The sequence below is a fragment of the Onychomys torridus genome, chromosome 18, assembly GCF_903995425.1.
Source record: "Onychomys torridus chromosome 18, mOncTor1.1, whole genome shotgun sequence".
Classification (NCBI taxonomy): domain Eukaryota; kingdom Metazoa; phylum Chordata; class Mammalia; order Rodentia; family Cricetidae; genus Onychomys; species Onychomys torridus.
Window position 1 is genome coordinate 57076212 of NC_050460.1, and position 17245 is coordinate 57093456.

Sequence of the window (17245 nt, forward strand, 5' to 3'; positions counted from 1 at the left end):
GATGTGGCACCGAGGAAAAGACAGAACAGTCACCGTCACTGCAGTGTTGCCACCAGATAAATAGACGAGAAGCCGCAGTGGCAACGAATTAGCAAACATTTTTAGGCTGGTGTACATTCTAGAATGAAGAGTCTAGATTCCTTTAAGTCTTGGACACAAAGGCACGTTGCACTCACTCCCTGGCTCTTCTCAAGTCTCCACAGGCACTCTAGAAGAAACACTAGATGCAAGGCTGGGAGGAGGCTTGGTGATGCCTGGGAATGCAGGCCTAGGAAGGAGGGGCAGGCTTATCTGGACCCTTCATCTCTAATGAACAAAAGCTCCAGCTTTGGGGGACAGTTGGCAAAACCTCCTGCCTCCAGGACACAGGAGAAGGGAAAAGAAAGACTTTTTGATGTAAGAAAAGGCAGAAAACCTACCACTAGGAAGGGACAGGGTCACTAAGAAAGCTGTACTCCTGAGATGCAGGACACAGAACCTTCCTAAGTCTGCGGTTAAATCAACAGAAGAAAGCCACCTTTGCCCCAGGCCAGCCAGCAAGTACCCACTAGCAAAGAAGCAGAGCAGCCTCTACTGCAGGAGAGAGGGGCAGGCAGGCAGGCAGGTAGGGAGAGGCTGTAGAGGCCTAAAGTGGAAGAGAGAGAACCAGAAAGCTGAGCAGGTCTAATTGTGAGGGACTATGAAGCTGGTAGCACACTGAAGGTAATCAAAGCAACAAATTGCAACCCAGCTCAAAGGCTCAGAGGTAGAACAGAAAATCTATTCCAGGGATAAATGTTATTTATTTCAGATAGTTTCTCTGATCCTACATGTGATATCTGGTATTCACTATAAAATTATAAGACAGATACACGTGTGTCAAGAAACAAATAAACAGGGGGCTGGGGAGATGGCTCAGAGGTTAAGAGCACTGGCTGCCCTTCCAGAGGTCGGGGTTAAGAGCACTGGCTGCTCTTCCAGAGGTCGTGAGTTCAATTCCCAGCAACCACATCTGTACAGATGGCTCACAACCATCTGTAATGAGATATGGTGCCCTCTTCTGGCATGCAGGCAGACTGGCAGACAGAACACTACGTACATAATAAGTAAATAAATTTAAAAAAAGAAACAAATAAACAAAAACTCATACTGTAAAGAGGCAAAACAATCAACAAAACAAGAATCAGGGATGATATGGACTATTTAAAATAGCAACAATTACTGTGATGCATAACTATGGTATGATGTGAAGGCTGTAGTGAAAAGCCTGGACAATACTCCTGAACAGATAGTGAATTTCAGGAGTAAATGGAAATTAAGAAGAGTCAAATGCAGTTTCTAGCAATAAAAACCAGTGACAGAGATATGAGAGCGTCTGCTGGCTCCCCAGCAGACATGACACAAGTGAGATGGAGGGGGGTCTAAACTCGGAAACTGGAGGACTGAAAAGACGGCTTGGGCTCAGAGCCCGGCGACTCTTACAGAGGACCAGGGTTTCGCTCCCAGCACCCCACCGTGGCTCACAACCACCAGTTCCAAGGGATCTAGCATCTCCTCTGGTCTCTGTGGGTAGGAGGCAGTCATAGTGAATATATATATATATATACACATATGTACGCACAATACTCATGGACACAGAAAAATAAACTTAATTCCTGGTACCACAAACTAGTTAAGTATGAGTAATCCAAACCGGGGGTCAGGCAGCAGTGGAGAAGCAGAACAGAGCACCCATTAACTCATTAACCAGAGTCTCAAAATGAGAGCAGCAGGCAGGAGGGACGCTGTAAGAGACAATGACGTGAGCACCTGCCCAACATGCACAAAGCTCTGGGTCTACCCAGCACTGCAAAAACTAAACACATAGAATGAGCTAGACTTTTCCAAAACTAAACAAAGACACGGAGTCACCAAGAATCTCAGCGAACACTAAGCAGGGAAAGGCCCCTCGACACATGGTGGAGGGGTCACATACAAACAGACTCAGACTGCAGAAAACCGAAGACAGAAAATCTTATGGGAACTGAGCAAAAGACACAGAGGAACAAAGGAAGAATGCCAGGGCTGGAGGGTGGCTCAGGGATTGAGAGGGCCTGCTGCTCTTGCAGAGGACCTGGACTTGGTTCTTAGCACTCACATGATGTTTCACAACAATCCATAACTCTAGGGCCAGAGGGTCTGACACTCTCTTCTGACCTTCAAAGGCACCAGCCAGAACACTCATAAATATTAAATAAATCTTTTTAAAAGGAGAAGAAGCTGGGTAGCATATGCCTGGGAGGCAGAGATCTCTGTAAGTTCAAGGCCAGCCTGGTCTACAAAGTGAGTTCCAGGACAGCCAGGGCTACACAGAGAAACCGTCTTGAAAAACCAAAAAAATAAAACATAAAAATAAATAAAACCCTAAAAGGTTAAGAAGAAGGGAAAAAAAAAATCATATAAACTTCTGATCAGAAATCATGCATCAGATAATATCTTTGTAGAGGATGGGGCATAAGATCAATTCTTTAATCAGGAAAAATAACTTTCTAAAAGGCAAGAGTAAACAAAGGTCTTTCTCAGATAAGCAAAATCTGAGTAAATTCATTATCAGCAAATGAGTCATATGAAATGTTAAGGTGGAACAAATAAGAACCCAGACAGGAAACTGGACCTGTATAATGAAATTAAGCACTCTAGAAATGGCTAACATGATGCTCAACATAAAAGACCTTGCTAGCTGTGGTTGTTCACCTGTAGAACCATCACCGAGGAGGTAGGAGCCACACTTGGTGACAGAAAACTCAACGGAAGAAAGAGCAGTGGCATGTGGCCTGGTGCAGTCTGTAACAGTGAATAGGACAGCACACAAGCTCTGCACTGCTGTGAGGTAGTGCGGCATCTTTAGAAGGCTGGTTGGTGACGAGGGGCAGATTCTGTTAGCCCTAAGGCACAAACTGCCTTTGTCTAACACATGGACAAGGGATCCAGTCTGTGCATCTAAGGTGAGCAGCCGAGCTGGGAAATGGACAAGTATGTGCCCTCTAATCATCCTGAGGTCAGTTTCACAGAACTTCTGAGCACAGGGGCAGGGGCAGAGGCAGACAGTCCCCATGACCCTTCCAGTCTTCCTTCAGAACCTTAGGAATCAAATACTGGTGACTATATTAGCCTCGGCAGGCAATCCCAAGGGCCTGTATGAGCCACTGGGTGAGCAAATGGGAAACAAGGTGGAATTGTTTCCAGAGTGGAAAGCCTAGACTCAAGAACAGCAGACTGTTGGTGCTGAAATCCTGCTCCTCCGTTTCCTAGCTTGGAAATATTCGCACGTTGGTTTCCCTACATGTAAAACTGAGGAGCAGTGCTCACTTCCCGAAACTGTCATCACAATTACACAGGTTATTAAACACAAAGTGCCTGAAGCAGTGCCTGGCGCACAGTAAAGTTGTCAGCTTAATTATCCACACGTAACTGTTTCAGAGACTAGGTGTGCTCTATCAGTAAATGCCTCAAACGCACCATAGAAACTTCATTCTAAATGGAGTTTTCCCAGCCACACTGCAGTGGGCACAGGTGCACATTCTTAACCAGTGCCCAAACCCTGACCTCAAGCAGAGAGGCAGAGGAACACTGAGAATTGGCTCTGACCTCCAACACCTGTTCCACTGCTCTGGCCTTGGGACAAAGGTGTCAGCATGCCCCAGATGGTTATCAAGTCCACTGTCCGGTAAGTGACAGGTCATACGTTTCAGCTGGCCAGACAGGATAAGAACAGAGGATTTGGGCCATGGCTGAGCCCCGAGCTGGAAGCAGGAAGCCAACTAGATTTGTCGCCCCCTACTGACAAAGGGCTCTTCCCCCACTTTCGTTCATTTCAGAGGCTTCATAAGCACCAAATGAGGGGTAAAGGCCAGGCCTGCTACACTCAGAAAAAATCCCAAATGTGATCATTTCTCCCTCTGCACAAGTCAGACAGCCCCTTTGCTAGCTCTGTAGAAAGAGAACGACAAATGGAGATGCTGATGTTTCCAGTGTCATATAAAAACATCAGCGCAGTTAACTTAAAAATACTATCGCTGGGGTGTGTACGCGTGTGCCCGCGCACGGTGAGGGCCGCAGTGCACACCTGGAGGTCAGAGGGCAACTCTGTGGAACTGGCTATCTTCTCCGTCTTTATGTGGGCCCCAGCGATGGGGCTCGGGTAACCAGGCTTGCTCAGCAAGGGCCTTTCCCAGCCTGGCCCTCTTGATGGTCCTTGTTAAAGAACTTTGAACTTAAGGGTCTCAGACCCACACTCCAATCTCAGATCTGATGGTGTGCTGGACAAACAGGGCTGAATAACTGCTATCTGAAGGCCCCCACTTCATGCCCCCCCCCCAACCTGGAGCTGAGGACCAAACCCAGGGCCTTGAGCTTGCTAGGCAAGTGCTCTACCACTGAGCTAAATCCCCATCCATTTCATGTTTTGTTTTGTTTTTTTTAAACATAAGTTTTAGTCTCCTTATTTCTAAATTTGGGATCTTCACAGGGTCTATTTCCTGACACACATTATGTCAACATAATGATCTATTTCATCCTATAACAGTCACTCTGGCCTGGACAGGGAACATGGACAATTTGGGCAATGCTAGAGAGGCCTCAAAGCCTCCAGAAGACGGCAGGCCTTGCCCTTGCTGTTAAGTTCTCCGTGAATGCCAGGCCAGGGCCAGCTCATCTCAGGCAACAGGAAACATGTTGAAGTCACTGCTGACTGAGAAGCACATCCAACACTGAGCTTCAGGAAGCAAGCCTCGCCAGGATGATCTCACCCACTGGCAGACTGCCCCATCAGCTCACTGGCTCTCAAGCTGTTAGGCACTGGGCCTAAAGGAATTGCCAGTTTGGTGGAATCCCAGCTGTGATCATTGCAAAAACAGAGGGTTGACTTAAGCAAACGGGTATTTACTCCTAATGAGCTAATGCCCTCTCCACACTTAAACATGAGGGGACCACGGATCCACCAGCAATGTAGGGAAGACTACAATGGAAATGGTGTGGGCAAGAGATGACAGCGTGGAGGCTTGTGCTCCACTGATAAGCAACACCCACCTGAGAGGGACCAAGGAGGGACAGGCCTATGGATGCACTTTCCCAGGCCCTTCCCCATGCCTCTCACATGTATGAGAACCTCTAAGAGCTGGCAGAGCACAGGCTGCCATTGGTCCTGAGAACGTTGTGGGAGCTCCAGTTCTCTCTTCAGGGATGAGCACAGGACAATGCAGCCCTAAGAAAAGTGCAGCTAATGGAGCCAGAATCCTCAGTCCTGTCACAGTGCTAGGCAGAGCCGGGGGGTTAGAGGTTGTACACAATGAACTGTGTTCAGACACAGCGGAACTGGGAAGCTGGGGTGGCAGGGGTTGCTGGCACGGGCTGCTGCCTACTTATGGAATTCTGGGGGCTTACATGCATTAGAAGACAACAAGGAGATGTAGGTTAGTCAGCAGGATCTCTGTCTGGCATGCATAAAGTTCTCGGGTCAACTCCCATAACCCAACATACACCAGGATGTAGTGTGAACACTTGTAATTCTGACACTCACTAGGAAAAGCAGAGGATCAGAAGCTTAGGGTCATCCTTTGCTACATAGCAAGTTTGAGACCAACCTGGAACATGAGACTCATCTTAAAAACAAAAAACAAAAACTTTAAAAAATGAAAGAGGGCAAGTATCTTTTCCTTCCTATGTTTCAAGACTACAAAAAGTTAAGATTTATTTTTGTTATTTTTAATTACATGCAGACGTATATGTGCATGTGGGTATGTGCACCTGGGTACTGGGTAAGGTGATCTCAGAGCCAGAGGTGTTTAATCCCCTAGAGCTGGAGTTACAGGAGGCTGTGAATCACATGACACGGGTGCTGAGGCTTGAACCGGGTCCTCTGAAGACTGAAGCAAAGTGCTCTTAACCACTGAGTTACCTACTCCAATGCCAAGATTAAGAACTGTAAATTTCGTGTCTTTCTTTTTATTGTGTATAAGTGAACATGCATGCACACATGTCCCACATGTGTACATGGAGGTCAGAGAGGTTACAGGTTCTCTCCTACATGTAGGTCCTTAGGTTTAGTAAATGAGTCTTTTCCTGAGGAGCCAGACATCTTGCTGCCCCTCTACCCCTCTTCTTTTTCTGCCTTTGAGAAAAGAATCTTATTACATAGCCTCGATACCCTGGAACTTGGGATCCTCCTGCTTCAGGCTCCTGGTTTCTCGGATTGCAGGCAGGAGTCACCACACCCAGCTGAGGTAAATTTCCTCAAATATGAGACACTAATGGGATGCACAGTTCAGGATGGTGGATGAGTTAAAATAATCCTGATTAAAAACTCCAAGAAAACACTCAAGGTTCCACATCAAGAAGCCAACTGGCCAGAAGAAGTCAAGTGTCACTTCTTTTAGAGCAACAGGGTAAGAACAAATGAAAAGCTCTCACAGTGTGGCTCCAAGCCTGGTGTGGCGCTGCACACCTATAATTCCAGTACTCAGGAGGTTGAGGCAGAATCTCTGACTCAGGGCCAGCCTAAGCTACCTGTCAGGATCCAGTGTAAAAATAAACCAATAGGTTGCTTTAGCTGGACATACATACAGAGCCTCCTGTCTCCTCTCCTAGGGAGACACATCTTCTCTGGTTCAGCTGACTGAGGAGCTTGGGGAGGCAAACACACATGGAGAACAGACAAGGTGTGCCAGGAGCACTACAGCCTGACCAAAGCACCTCTTCCTGGCAGCAGCTATGGACGGACAGCTCAGGGGCTGAGTGAAATCAGGCAGAGGTGACACCAACCCAGCAGCTCCCCCAAACACAAGGCCAAAGTCCAAAGTCCGGCCAGTTGCTGGGGAGTAACGAGAACTGTGTGTGAAGCCTGGAGCAGCCTCTCCTCCTCATCAGTTTCCTCATGACTCCCAGAAGGCCCTTGGCAAGAGTGTCTTCTCAGGTCACCAGGCATATAGCCAAGCAAGGGCCAGTGCACTGAAGAAGGCCACGGTTTGGGAGACTTCTGGGAGAACAGGGTCAAATTCCTTTTTGTGGGGGTCCCACTCATCACTTGGTGCCTTTGGGGAGGTACTTATCCTCCCTGGCCTACATCTGTTCCCTGGATAGCTGAATGCAGCTTGGTCCCAACATACACAGCGCATGGCTCAGGCACACTGGTAAAAGGAACCAGGGAGCAGACAACTGGGGCTAGAGCATTGGTTGAGAGCACACAGCTATGAGCTGAGCATCAGCCCTCCCTCCCTCTACATAGCTGCTCCTGGGTGCTGCAGAACTTAGCTGGGATCCTGCAGCTGTGGGTCCAAAAGAGGCTGACACTGAGCACTCAGAGGCCTTGGTGTGACCTCAGTAGGAGTTTAGCTAATGCTACTAGAGCCAAGACTACTCTCCTGGTGGCTTGCAGAGGGCCACGCATGTACCTCGTCTCAGTCACCAACTCCATCTTGGAGGGGGTTCTGGGAAGGAGACTGTGGGATGCCCTGGACTTGAGACAGAGCAAGAAACCTATAGAAAGCCTTTTTGAAGAATATCAAGATTCAGCCCAGGGACTGGAGAAATTACTCAGCAGTTAAGAGCATTGGCTGCTCTTCTAGAGGATCTGGGTTTGATTCCCAGCACCCACATGGAGGCTCACAACCAAATATAGATCCAGTCCCAGGGGATCCAACATTCTTTTCTGATCTCCCTGGGCACCAGAAACATGCATGGTACACAGCCATAAATTCAGGTAAAATAATCATACACATACAAACAGATTTTGAAAAATTCAGCCAAACTTCCCATCAGGCTAGGTAACACAAATGGGCCCTCTTAGGGCCACACACAGCCCAGTCAGTTCTGCCCTGAGTCTCAGAGGTTGGGGCATATTTTTCTGAAGAAGTTGCTTGGTGGCCAACAGGAAAGATTATTGCCACCAGCAAGTAAGCTGCAGCTGGCCCTGAACTTTTTAGAAAGTTCTTTTAAAATTTTGCTTATACGGCAACTTTCCGTAGTGGCGAACAGCTGGGATGAGATTAGAAGTCCCCGATTCTCTCAGTCACACAAAGGCACAGGAGCCGCTCCCACCTGCGCTCTCGGACTCCTGAGGGAAGAACAGCTGCCAGTCACCTGCTGCTGAAGCCCTGGCACCCTCCACCCCAGGGTCGGATCCAAAGGAATGAGAGTCCACCACAAAGAGGGAAAGGACAGGTTTGGTGACAGAGAGGCAGCCTGTCCCATCTGCTGTGCTGGGTCTTTCTTTACCCACCCGATGGCCCAGACGGCCTGAGAGATTTTACTGATGGGATGGAGGCTTCCAGAATCTCCTTCAATGTCTATGCCACTTCTTCCCACAGTAAGACTTCCAACAGCTCCCGTTTATTCCCTCAGCTTAGGCAACCGAGCATGCAGAAAGACACGTGATCACGCCACCAGACTGCAGTGGCGCTGACCAGTGAACCTAATGAGATCACAATGCCTGACAACCAGAAAATAAGTTTCTAAAAACCACAAACTCAAGCAGAATCAACATTCTGAGAAATTTTCAATGAAGCAAAATCCATTCCTGTTGGTCTTTGCTAGCCAGCTCCCTGGAAAGAATGGACCCACCAGGAACAGAGCTGGCTTGGGGAGCAGAGGTGTCCACAGCAGGCTGAGCAGATGCAAAGGCACCAACAAGAGACACCATAAACATAGAGACCCTGAGAGAGAAGCAAGCAGCGGGTGGGCGGCAGGCCGTCCCACCCTGGGGAGGCAGCTGCACTCCACCCTTTCAGCCAGTGTTCCTGGCTCAATGAAGCAATGCCAGACACTTCGAGCTCCACCTTGTCTGATATTCACAAGGAGGAGGAAATGGCTCTTCAGCCTGTCTCTCTCTCACTCTGTATCTCAGGTCAGGAGAGACACTGACCAGAAAGAACTCAACAGGCTTTCTGCATTCCTAACATTAGTTGAGCATCGTTCTCTGAACTCAATCACCAAGAAAAGAGGACACCAGGACAGCTGGCAGCTTACGGCTAGTTGGTGCGTTTCCCAGGTGGCACAGCCATATCTGATGGGAAGGGCAAGTCATAAAGCCAGCACAGCTGTTTGACAAAGATCCAGCAGACCTGAGCCATGTGACTGCCACCGTGACGGTCTTTCACTTTTGGTTTTGATCTCCACAAGTTACATACTTGTGTGGCCTTCAATATTTGTACAACTTAGGGATACTGAATTAATAGGAAATTTCTTTTTTGGTTTTTCGAGACAGGGTTTCTCTGTGTAGCTTTGCGCCTTTCCTGGAACTCGCTTTGTAAACCAGGCTGGCCTCGAACTCACAGAGATCCGCCTGCCTCTGCCTCCCGAGTGCTGGGATTAAAGGCGTGCCCGGCCAATAGGAAATTTCTTATGAATCATTTGTGCCTTCTCCCAGGAGCACTGCTTCTAAGCTTCCCCAGGAAAGTCCTGAACATACTACCCCTCCCACTTTTAGGGAGATATCCTTATCTACTGGAAGATCTTCCTTACACCCTGGAGGTTGTGATACACATAAAGAAGCCAGAGGTCTCCTTATGAAGCTCTGCGATATTCTTGAAATATCTGCTCCATACTTACTCAGGAACAAGGTAATCAGAACTAAGTACAAGCCTCTTCCTCCTCTATGTTCAGGTGATTATGTGGCACATACAGCAACAAAGTTAGATTGGCTGGAGTTACCTCTGCCCTACACAAGGGCTTATCTTGATGAGCAAAGAACAGAGTGGAAAGATGATAAAAGAATGAGGTGTCAGCGTCTCCCTTTCTTACAAAAGTTAACTTGTGCACAGCTACTACTATGTCATATGACCAAGGAATAAAAGAATGCCGGATTAACATATCCATAAATTCTATAAAGACATAAAATGAAAAACACTGTATTGTGCCAGAAATTAAATACTAACTGCAGTAGCTTTGGCCTGACCATTAAGAGTTAATAATACCCTGCTCAGGACATGGCAACCTGCCTGGGCTGGCGTGGAGATTTTCTTTCTAGCACTCTTGAAGCCGGAAGAGCGGCCTAGAAGTTGGGTTATGGGGTTGAGTAAAAATGATTGTAAAAGATAACTGTCTTGTCACGATTTATCAATGATGACTAAAAGATATGAAAGTGAAACACGAGTCTACAAACAAAGAAGATATGATTTATGTTTTGGAACAATACGAATCTATCCCTGCCTACTGAACTCTGTACAAATAAAGAAGCACTCTGTCTGCTAATCAGTCAGACTGTGAGATTCTTCGACAACCAATGGCCTGACTCAATCCTCCCTCGCTGACTCCTTACCTCCTCTCTGGGACCTGGCCATTGCCGAGGATGGCCCCCCTGGCACCCAGGAAGGCTCTTCCAATCAAAGACAAGGAGGATCTGTTTGTCTGAAGCCAAAGCTCCCTGTGGCCCTGTCACTCTGCTGCCTACAGAAGAGAGTCCCTCCTCTTGGAGCCCAGCTGCTCTCCCAAGTTCTTTCCCCTCTGTGCTCACCCTGACCACCCAGCAACCAGACACTGCCGTGCTCTCTAACCCCACTGTCTTTGTCCCCCAGTCTCCCTCAGTGCCCTGCAGACTTATAGTAGTCCTCCCAATCCACAAAGCCCAGAGAACCAACCACTGTCTCAAGGCACCACCTAGGGACATGCAGATCCAGCCACAGCGGGGGTCAGGACACCCTCATTTTGATTTTCCCCGTGGTGCCCTCTTCCATGCCCAGCACACAGCAGGAGTTGCTGAACTGCCACCATCAGCAATGGCCTGAAAGAGGTTCTCAGAGGAGTTAAGAGTAAGAGAGGGAGCAGAAAGGAAGTAACTGGCTCTGTCCCCAACAACATGAGTTCCCTTGGGACTCCCTCCAGTTACAGGAAAACGGAGCTCCCACAAAAACTGACCTACCCTTCTCCCTAGGCAGGCAGGCAGGGTGAAGATCAGCTCAGGACTGACTCAGAGTCATCTGCAAACCCCGGCCCTTCGTAGTCAGGGCTCTGTGAACTACAAACACAGGGCCCACCTGAGTTCTGGCTACTGTGCACAGCACAATCCGCAGTTTTACACTGGTCCTCGTAAAGGGAATCTGGTGCCTGAAGAGGGCTGTCTTCTTGTTGTTTTAAGAAAGAGTGAACAAAGCAATGGAAACAGAGGCCTGAACTACCTGCCAGGCAGGGAGACAGGAGAACTGTGGGAGAGAGGCTACCAGTGCCTCTGTATCAGGCCAGAACTGGGAATGGGCAGTCGGCAGAAGCCAAGCACATCAAACACACATTCTGGAAATCACAGGACCGGCAGACATGAAGGTGCTCCTGGTCACGGGGAAGCAGGGAGCCGGACTGAGGGCTGAGCATGCGTCTGCACTGTTTCCTGAAGCGAGCCGTGCCAGCTGCAAGCAGAGAGACAGGCCTGGAGGACAGAGTGTGGGCAGGGTTAGGGGCAGCACGGGCAATATTGGTGGAGGCAGTGTGGGGTGGACAGGTGAGGATGGACACGGACAGCACACACCAGTGACAGAATGGTGGGTGAGGATGGATGGCTGTGAAGAGGGCAGGCCACCCTATGTTCCCTAGGAAGCCCTACCCTCAACATCTGAGGCATGGGGCTCCTTGCCAGCTCTGTCCATGCTGACAGTGGGGTTGAGTGGGCATCACCTGCATCCATAGATACCAGCTCCCAAGACTCCTGTTCTTGTCTCCTCTGCTGATACAGACCATAGATCTTGGCTAAATTTGGCCTTTTACCCCTAACCAAGCCAGGCTTCTGGGCCATGTCATCTCACCTCTCCAAGTGCTGACCTTGGCTTGCCCCACTCCTCAGCTATGTGACTGACTTGAACCCACTTTCTCTAGGCTTACAGGGCTGTTCTGTGCATCTGGTATAGCGCTGTCAGAAGACCCTGACCTTTGACCTCTGAGGCCCTTCCCGCCTTTGACATTCTCAAGTGACATAGAGTGTGATAGGCAGCATCAAGGCTCTTCATCTAATAAAGCTTGCTACTGACATATCCTGAAAGTCAGTTAAGCCAGATCAAAGGAAGGCCAAAGTCATTTAGGAATGGCCCTGTTCCTTCACTGAGGTACCTCCAACAAGAACAGAAACACAGAAACACAGTCTGTACAGTCAGCCTCATACCTAGTCTGGGAAGAGACTCTGACCATGCTCTCTTTTAGCTCAGCCCCAACAAGTAGGAGGCCCTGCCTGTTCTCAGCTTGATTTTCTTTTAGGGAAAAAGGGCCACTGTCAAGCCTGATGGTGTCTGTGAAGATGGAGGCACCTGCCTGAAGCCTGGTGCTGAGAGCATACATGGATCTATGTGCAGACACCTGCACCAACTAGCATGTGGGGTAGAACAAGAGATTCGACCAACTTCTGCCATTTGACACACACACACACAGTAACCACTGGCAGCCCCCTTAAAGGTCACCCTGTATTCTCAGGTCACCTTTTCCCTAGACAGGAAGTTTCATATGAAGTATATGGGCCAACTCCAGGAGACACATGGGAAGAAGTTACTGAGATGGGAAAACAGCTGCATCAGCTGAGATGCCATCGCTCCCTCCCTCTCCAGCTGAGCTTGGTCAGACTAGGGTGCCCTTGTGACCTTGCTAAGCGGAGCTGGATGTCGTGGCTGGCTCCTGTGGCCTCAGGGGCCAATCCCAAAGCTTTTACCAAGTGTGACAGGCTTCAAGAAGTGTCCATTTCTAGGGCAGGCAGCACAAGGTTGCAAGTCAGAACAGTTCAGACAGTGAAGCTGGGTTTTAGGAAGGAGTTGCTATCAAATGGCAAGCTACTTATAGCCACCTGATAATTCCCATGGCACTGCCTACACTCTTTTGAGACCACACTCCAGCTAGAATGTTAGGATAAAAACCAAGACTGATGACACACCCCAGGACCTGGGCTTCTCACTCTATGAGGTACTACTACCCAGTTCATGTACCTACTTCACTGATGACCAGAAGAACTACATCTAGAAGAGGCCAGGCTGTGCAAATACTTTTAATACCCTGAGGCAAATCAATGCAGGCCCACATCTAAGGAAGTTGAGCTAGTCATCCAGGGAGCTAGGTTGGAACTCCGAGGACCCGACTCCAGGGCCTACACTGTTCTTGCCCTGCCATCTGACCTCTAACAACTCCCTAGTCGAAGTGGCACTGGGCTAGAAGCACCGTCACCCTGGCTGCTCTGGAAAGGTAACTCTGACTCAAGAGGAAGTACTAATACCCTGTCCTCAGTGAGGTCATGAAACAGGAGTAGCAGTGGGGACTGTGGCTTCAAGCTACCAGCAAATGCCTTGACTTGCAACCTGCTTGCTGTTGCCTAAGCTAGACCTTTCACCAGGACCAGAGAAATGGATGATGAAAAGGTCACCACCACCACCTCTAAAGAGCACTGCTATTTTAAGGCTCTAATTATTTTCCTGTTGCAGATATTTCTTTTGGGATGCAGAGGGTGAAGAGGCTGGCAGTTCTGAAAGCATGCTTCTCCACACATTGGGGCTGGACAAAGTGGCTTCAGTTAACAGGAGTAATTTTGAAACCACTGAATGTACATCTGAACTTACTTATTCTGCAAACTTCCAGAACAAACAGTTGTCAGGTTAGCACCATAGACTCAGCACCTAGTGCCTGAATTCTGCAGTAGCTCCCTAAGAGCTCTATGGTTACATATGTGCACACATGGGCTAGCAAGGCCATCAGTGCCAAGTGATGACACTGGCTCCTCTGAGGCACTACTGTCTCCCTCCTTCCTGTTCCTCAAAGCATAATCAATTCTGTGGGATGGTAGCCAAGCCCGTCTGCAATCTGAGCTGGGGGTGGGGGAGAGGAGCGGCTGCAGGACTGGCACAGCTCCTCCCCAGCCCAGAAGCTTACGTCAGGATCACATGGCACATGGACAGTGAAGAAGGCAGTCCTTTCTCCTAAGAACTTTGACATGGTGAATGAATCCTCGTGACTACAAGTATCTAGCAGAAACTCACAGAGCTAGGGTCAACTTCTACTGTGTTTTCTCAGTATCTTCAAGAATCAAAGGTTGGAACCGCATGGCTCTCCCAGGTAATTTGAGTTAACTAAGAAGGGCAAGAGGCTCTTAGGTAGGGCTGTCTGCTGAGCTGGAGACTAGAGGACCTAGAGGTCAGCTCCTCTCACTTCTGCTCTGGAGAGCAGAAAACACAGGGACTTAGCAAAGACAACCCACTGGGAGGTGATGGAGACACAGTACACATACAGATCCTCAGTCTCTTTTCAACACACATGCTGTAGGGCCTAAACCAAACCTACAAGAGGATGCTCAACTGTGCTATTCTCCTGAGAAATCACAAAACACCAGCCCCAGAGGAGAGGAACCCTAGCCACTGTGTCATCCTTCCCCAGAGCTTTTCTGAAACTGATGCCAGCGCAGTGAGCTGGAACAGACGCCCATGCTCTCCGGGAATCTGTATACCAGGAAGGCCTCAGCAGTGTGCTGGAGCCAAGGCAGTGTAGTCCTGCCCCCTCAGCTCTCTGCTGGACCTCAAAGTGAGAGCTACCATGGCACCCAGAGTCCATCCTTCCCCTAAGAACCACCTGCCCTGGCAAGAGCCCTGGTGCCAATGCTGCCTACCCAGGAGCGTCCTATCAGCATCCTGGAAGGAGGGGAGGCCTGTTGGATGAGATGAGTGACATGGGGTGAGGTGCCTTCCAGCATCTTCATCACCTCTCTGAGGCCATCAGTGACCAGAGCTCTAAGTCCATCAACTGCTGATGCCAACTACTGCATCACCAGCTTGCTGCTGCACAGGTGAGACCATGGACAGGTTAAGCTACAGGCCAGCATGCAAGCCTCCAAATGTTAGTAAGGAATGTGACTGAAGAGTCGCCACCTGCCTCTTCCCACATGGAACAGCTTCACAAACATCCTAGCTCACCCCGTCAGCACCCTATCTGGATGCCCAAGAGTGACACATTTAGAATTAGTTGTGGCCCAGCTACAACCACCAAAGGACAGAGGCCATGACAATGTGCTGTACTTGGATGTAGGCCACATGGAGCTGACACTGCCAAGAATCACTCCAGGCAGCCTACGGGGTCTTTCAAATATCATTCAAAGGTGTTGGCAACCCCGTTTTGCAGGTAGGAAAATGTAAGCTCAAAAGTAAGCTGCCATAGCCAGACCTGCTCCTCCCCGGCCTCCTCAGTGGGCAAGTGGCAGATGGCGACTCTGAGCATGTCTTGGAAGCACAAGAAGCACTGTGAATCCATGAGGTAAATGAACAGCCGCAACATTGCCCGTGTCACCCCAGACCCAGCACCCCCTCACCAAAACAAAGCGACAAATGAAGTCGCTCGAGCACCCTCCCCACAACTGGTGTGCCGCCCTGGGCACAGTAGGGAGAACAGGGACTATACCGTCCGGCGTCGCCTGCTGATGGGGTTTTTTACATTTGACGTAATCGTGGTCAATCGGAGTGGCTGTGTAAGGTGGGGATGTCAGACCTGGGCCAGAGGAGGAGGGGAGGGAGGCTCCGGGGCCAGGCAGTGTCCCAGCTGAAGAGTGGGAGTCCTCATCCACCAGGCAGGCCTTCTCCCTGTGGACCAGAGGTACAAATCAAAGTCCACATTATGATGAAATCAATGCACTACTATGGGTCAGCACCTCCCCAGGGTCTGCTGCTCCACCTACTCCCTGTCTCATTTGGCTAGTGCTCCAGGGAGGACTTCCATATCACTCCCATAGCTCCAGCCTCTAACTGGATGCTGCCCAACCTTTCTGGCCAGGGTCTAACAGTATCTGGTCTCAGGCTCGGAGACCTTGCAGGGGAAGTGACCAGCATTTTCTCAGCACACACACCAAATCAAAGCCTTTCTATAAGATGACACAACATAGCCAACCCGTGACAAGTGAGCAGACACAAGTATACACTAGTGCAAGCTTACATGTGTACAAGGGTTTCTGCTACAACACTGGTAAGTGAGGGAAAGGCAGAAATATTCTTCATGTTTGTGGAAATAATCACATAAAACCCAGAGTATCCATGCTATGCAGCTGTAACAGGTATGAGGTGGGGGAAGTGCCAAGCGGAGTCGTAGCACAGATGGCGTCCCAGACCCACGGATGAAGGAAAGAGCAAAGAGAACAACACCTTCAGTTGTTCTTTTCTTTTCTGAAGTTTGGGAGAGGAAGAAAAACTGGAGACTCAACCCTGCACAACTAACTGCCCGAAGAGGGAGACGGAGAAAAGAGCCCTGCTGTTTGAGTTAGTTAGGGTCTGAGAAGTCCAGCATGCAGTCTGACATTTGGTAAGGGTTCTTCAGAAAGCAGGAGAGAAATCCGTGCCGGGAAAGCATTACACTTTTGGCCAGTCAGCATTTGAAATAAAAAGGGATCGAAAGTTACCCTTTTCTGAAATCTAACCCACAAAAGCAAGCAACTGGGAAGGATCCTCCACAAGCAGCTGGGCCTTGGTTTTTTTTGTTTGTTTGTTTGTTTTTTGTTTGTTTGTTTGTTTTTTAATTAAAGGGACCTGGAGGGGACCTTGGTGGTAGAACACTTGTCTAGCATGCACAAGGCCCTGGGTTCAACCCTTTTGTACCACAAAAGCAAAGTAAACCTGCAACTGCATGTGTTCAAATAACTGTGTACAAATACACAGAAAACGAGTTGAGAAACTGGACTGAACAATGGCCAATTCTGGTGACAAGAGGAGACCCGTCACATTTTAGTCTGTGTACGTATGTCTGATTTCCTGCAACTACAATGCATTTACACATTAGCTGTATAATTATCTTTTTCAGGACAGAATTATGATCAATGAAAATTCCATTGTACTGTGGAAACCCTTTATGACCAGAAAACACCAATCTATAATTTTTGAGCATCCTATACCAACCAAGAACCTACCACCCAGGTGCTCATCTCTCCCACACGTAGAGGAAACACTGCTTGTGCAGGCTTGTTCACTGAAGGCACAGGTCATGTGACTACCTACAGCCATGAACAGATAGTTCTTTAGGGTCAGGCCTGGAAGCAGGTTTCTCAGCTGGGTCCTGCATAGTCCTCAGCCAGGTGAGGCCTCAGAGACGGGATGGGTTGAATGGAGCAGCGAGGCAGAAACACCACAGTAAAAAATGTCTGGTCCCAAGACAACTGTGTCAGGGGAAGAGTGGTCAGTCCCTAAGTAACTGAGGAGACTGCACCAAGGTCCTGCTTCCCGGCTCTCTCGGCACTGAGGGAAGAGCCTCATTGGCACTCCAGAGAATAGGCCATACATTGGACCTCAGGTCACCCAGTTGGAGTCTT

The 17245-nt window shown here is 49.0% G+C and overlaps 1 protein-coding gene across 2 annotated transcripts in view; it reads right to left on the reverse strand.

Moving 5' to 3' along the window:
- The window catches only part of Cabin1 (calcineurin binding protein 1), a 122493-nt gene that overhangs the window by 56623 nt on the left and 48625 nt on the right, over positions 1-17245 (reverse strand). The window contains exon 26 of one of the 2 annotated variants that reach the window (XM_036168235.1): positions 15442-15533. In XM_036168235.1, the coding sequence (XP_036024128.1) occupies positions 15442-15533 (92 nt within the window). Of the gene's footprint in view, positions 1-15354; positions 15534-17245 lie in introns of both variants that reach the window. The other variant, XM_036168234.1, reaches the window with a different exon arrangement.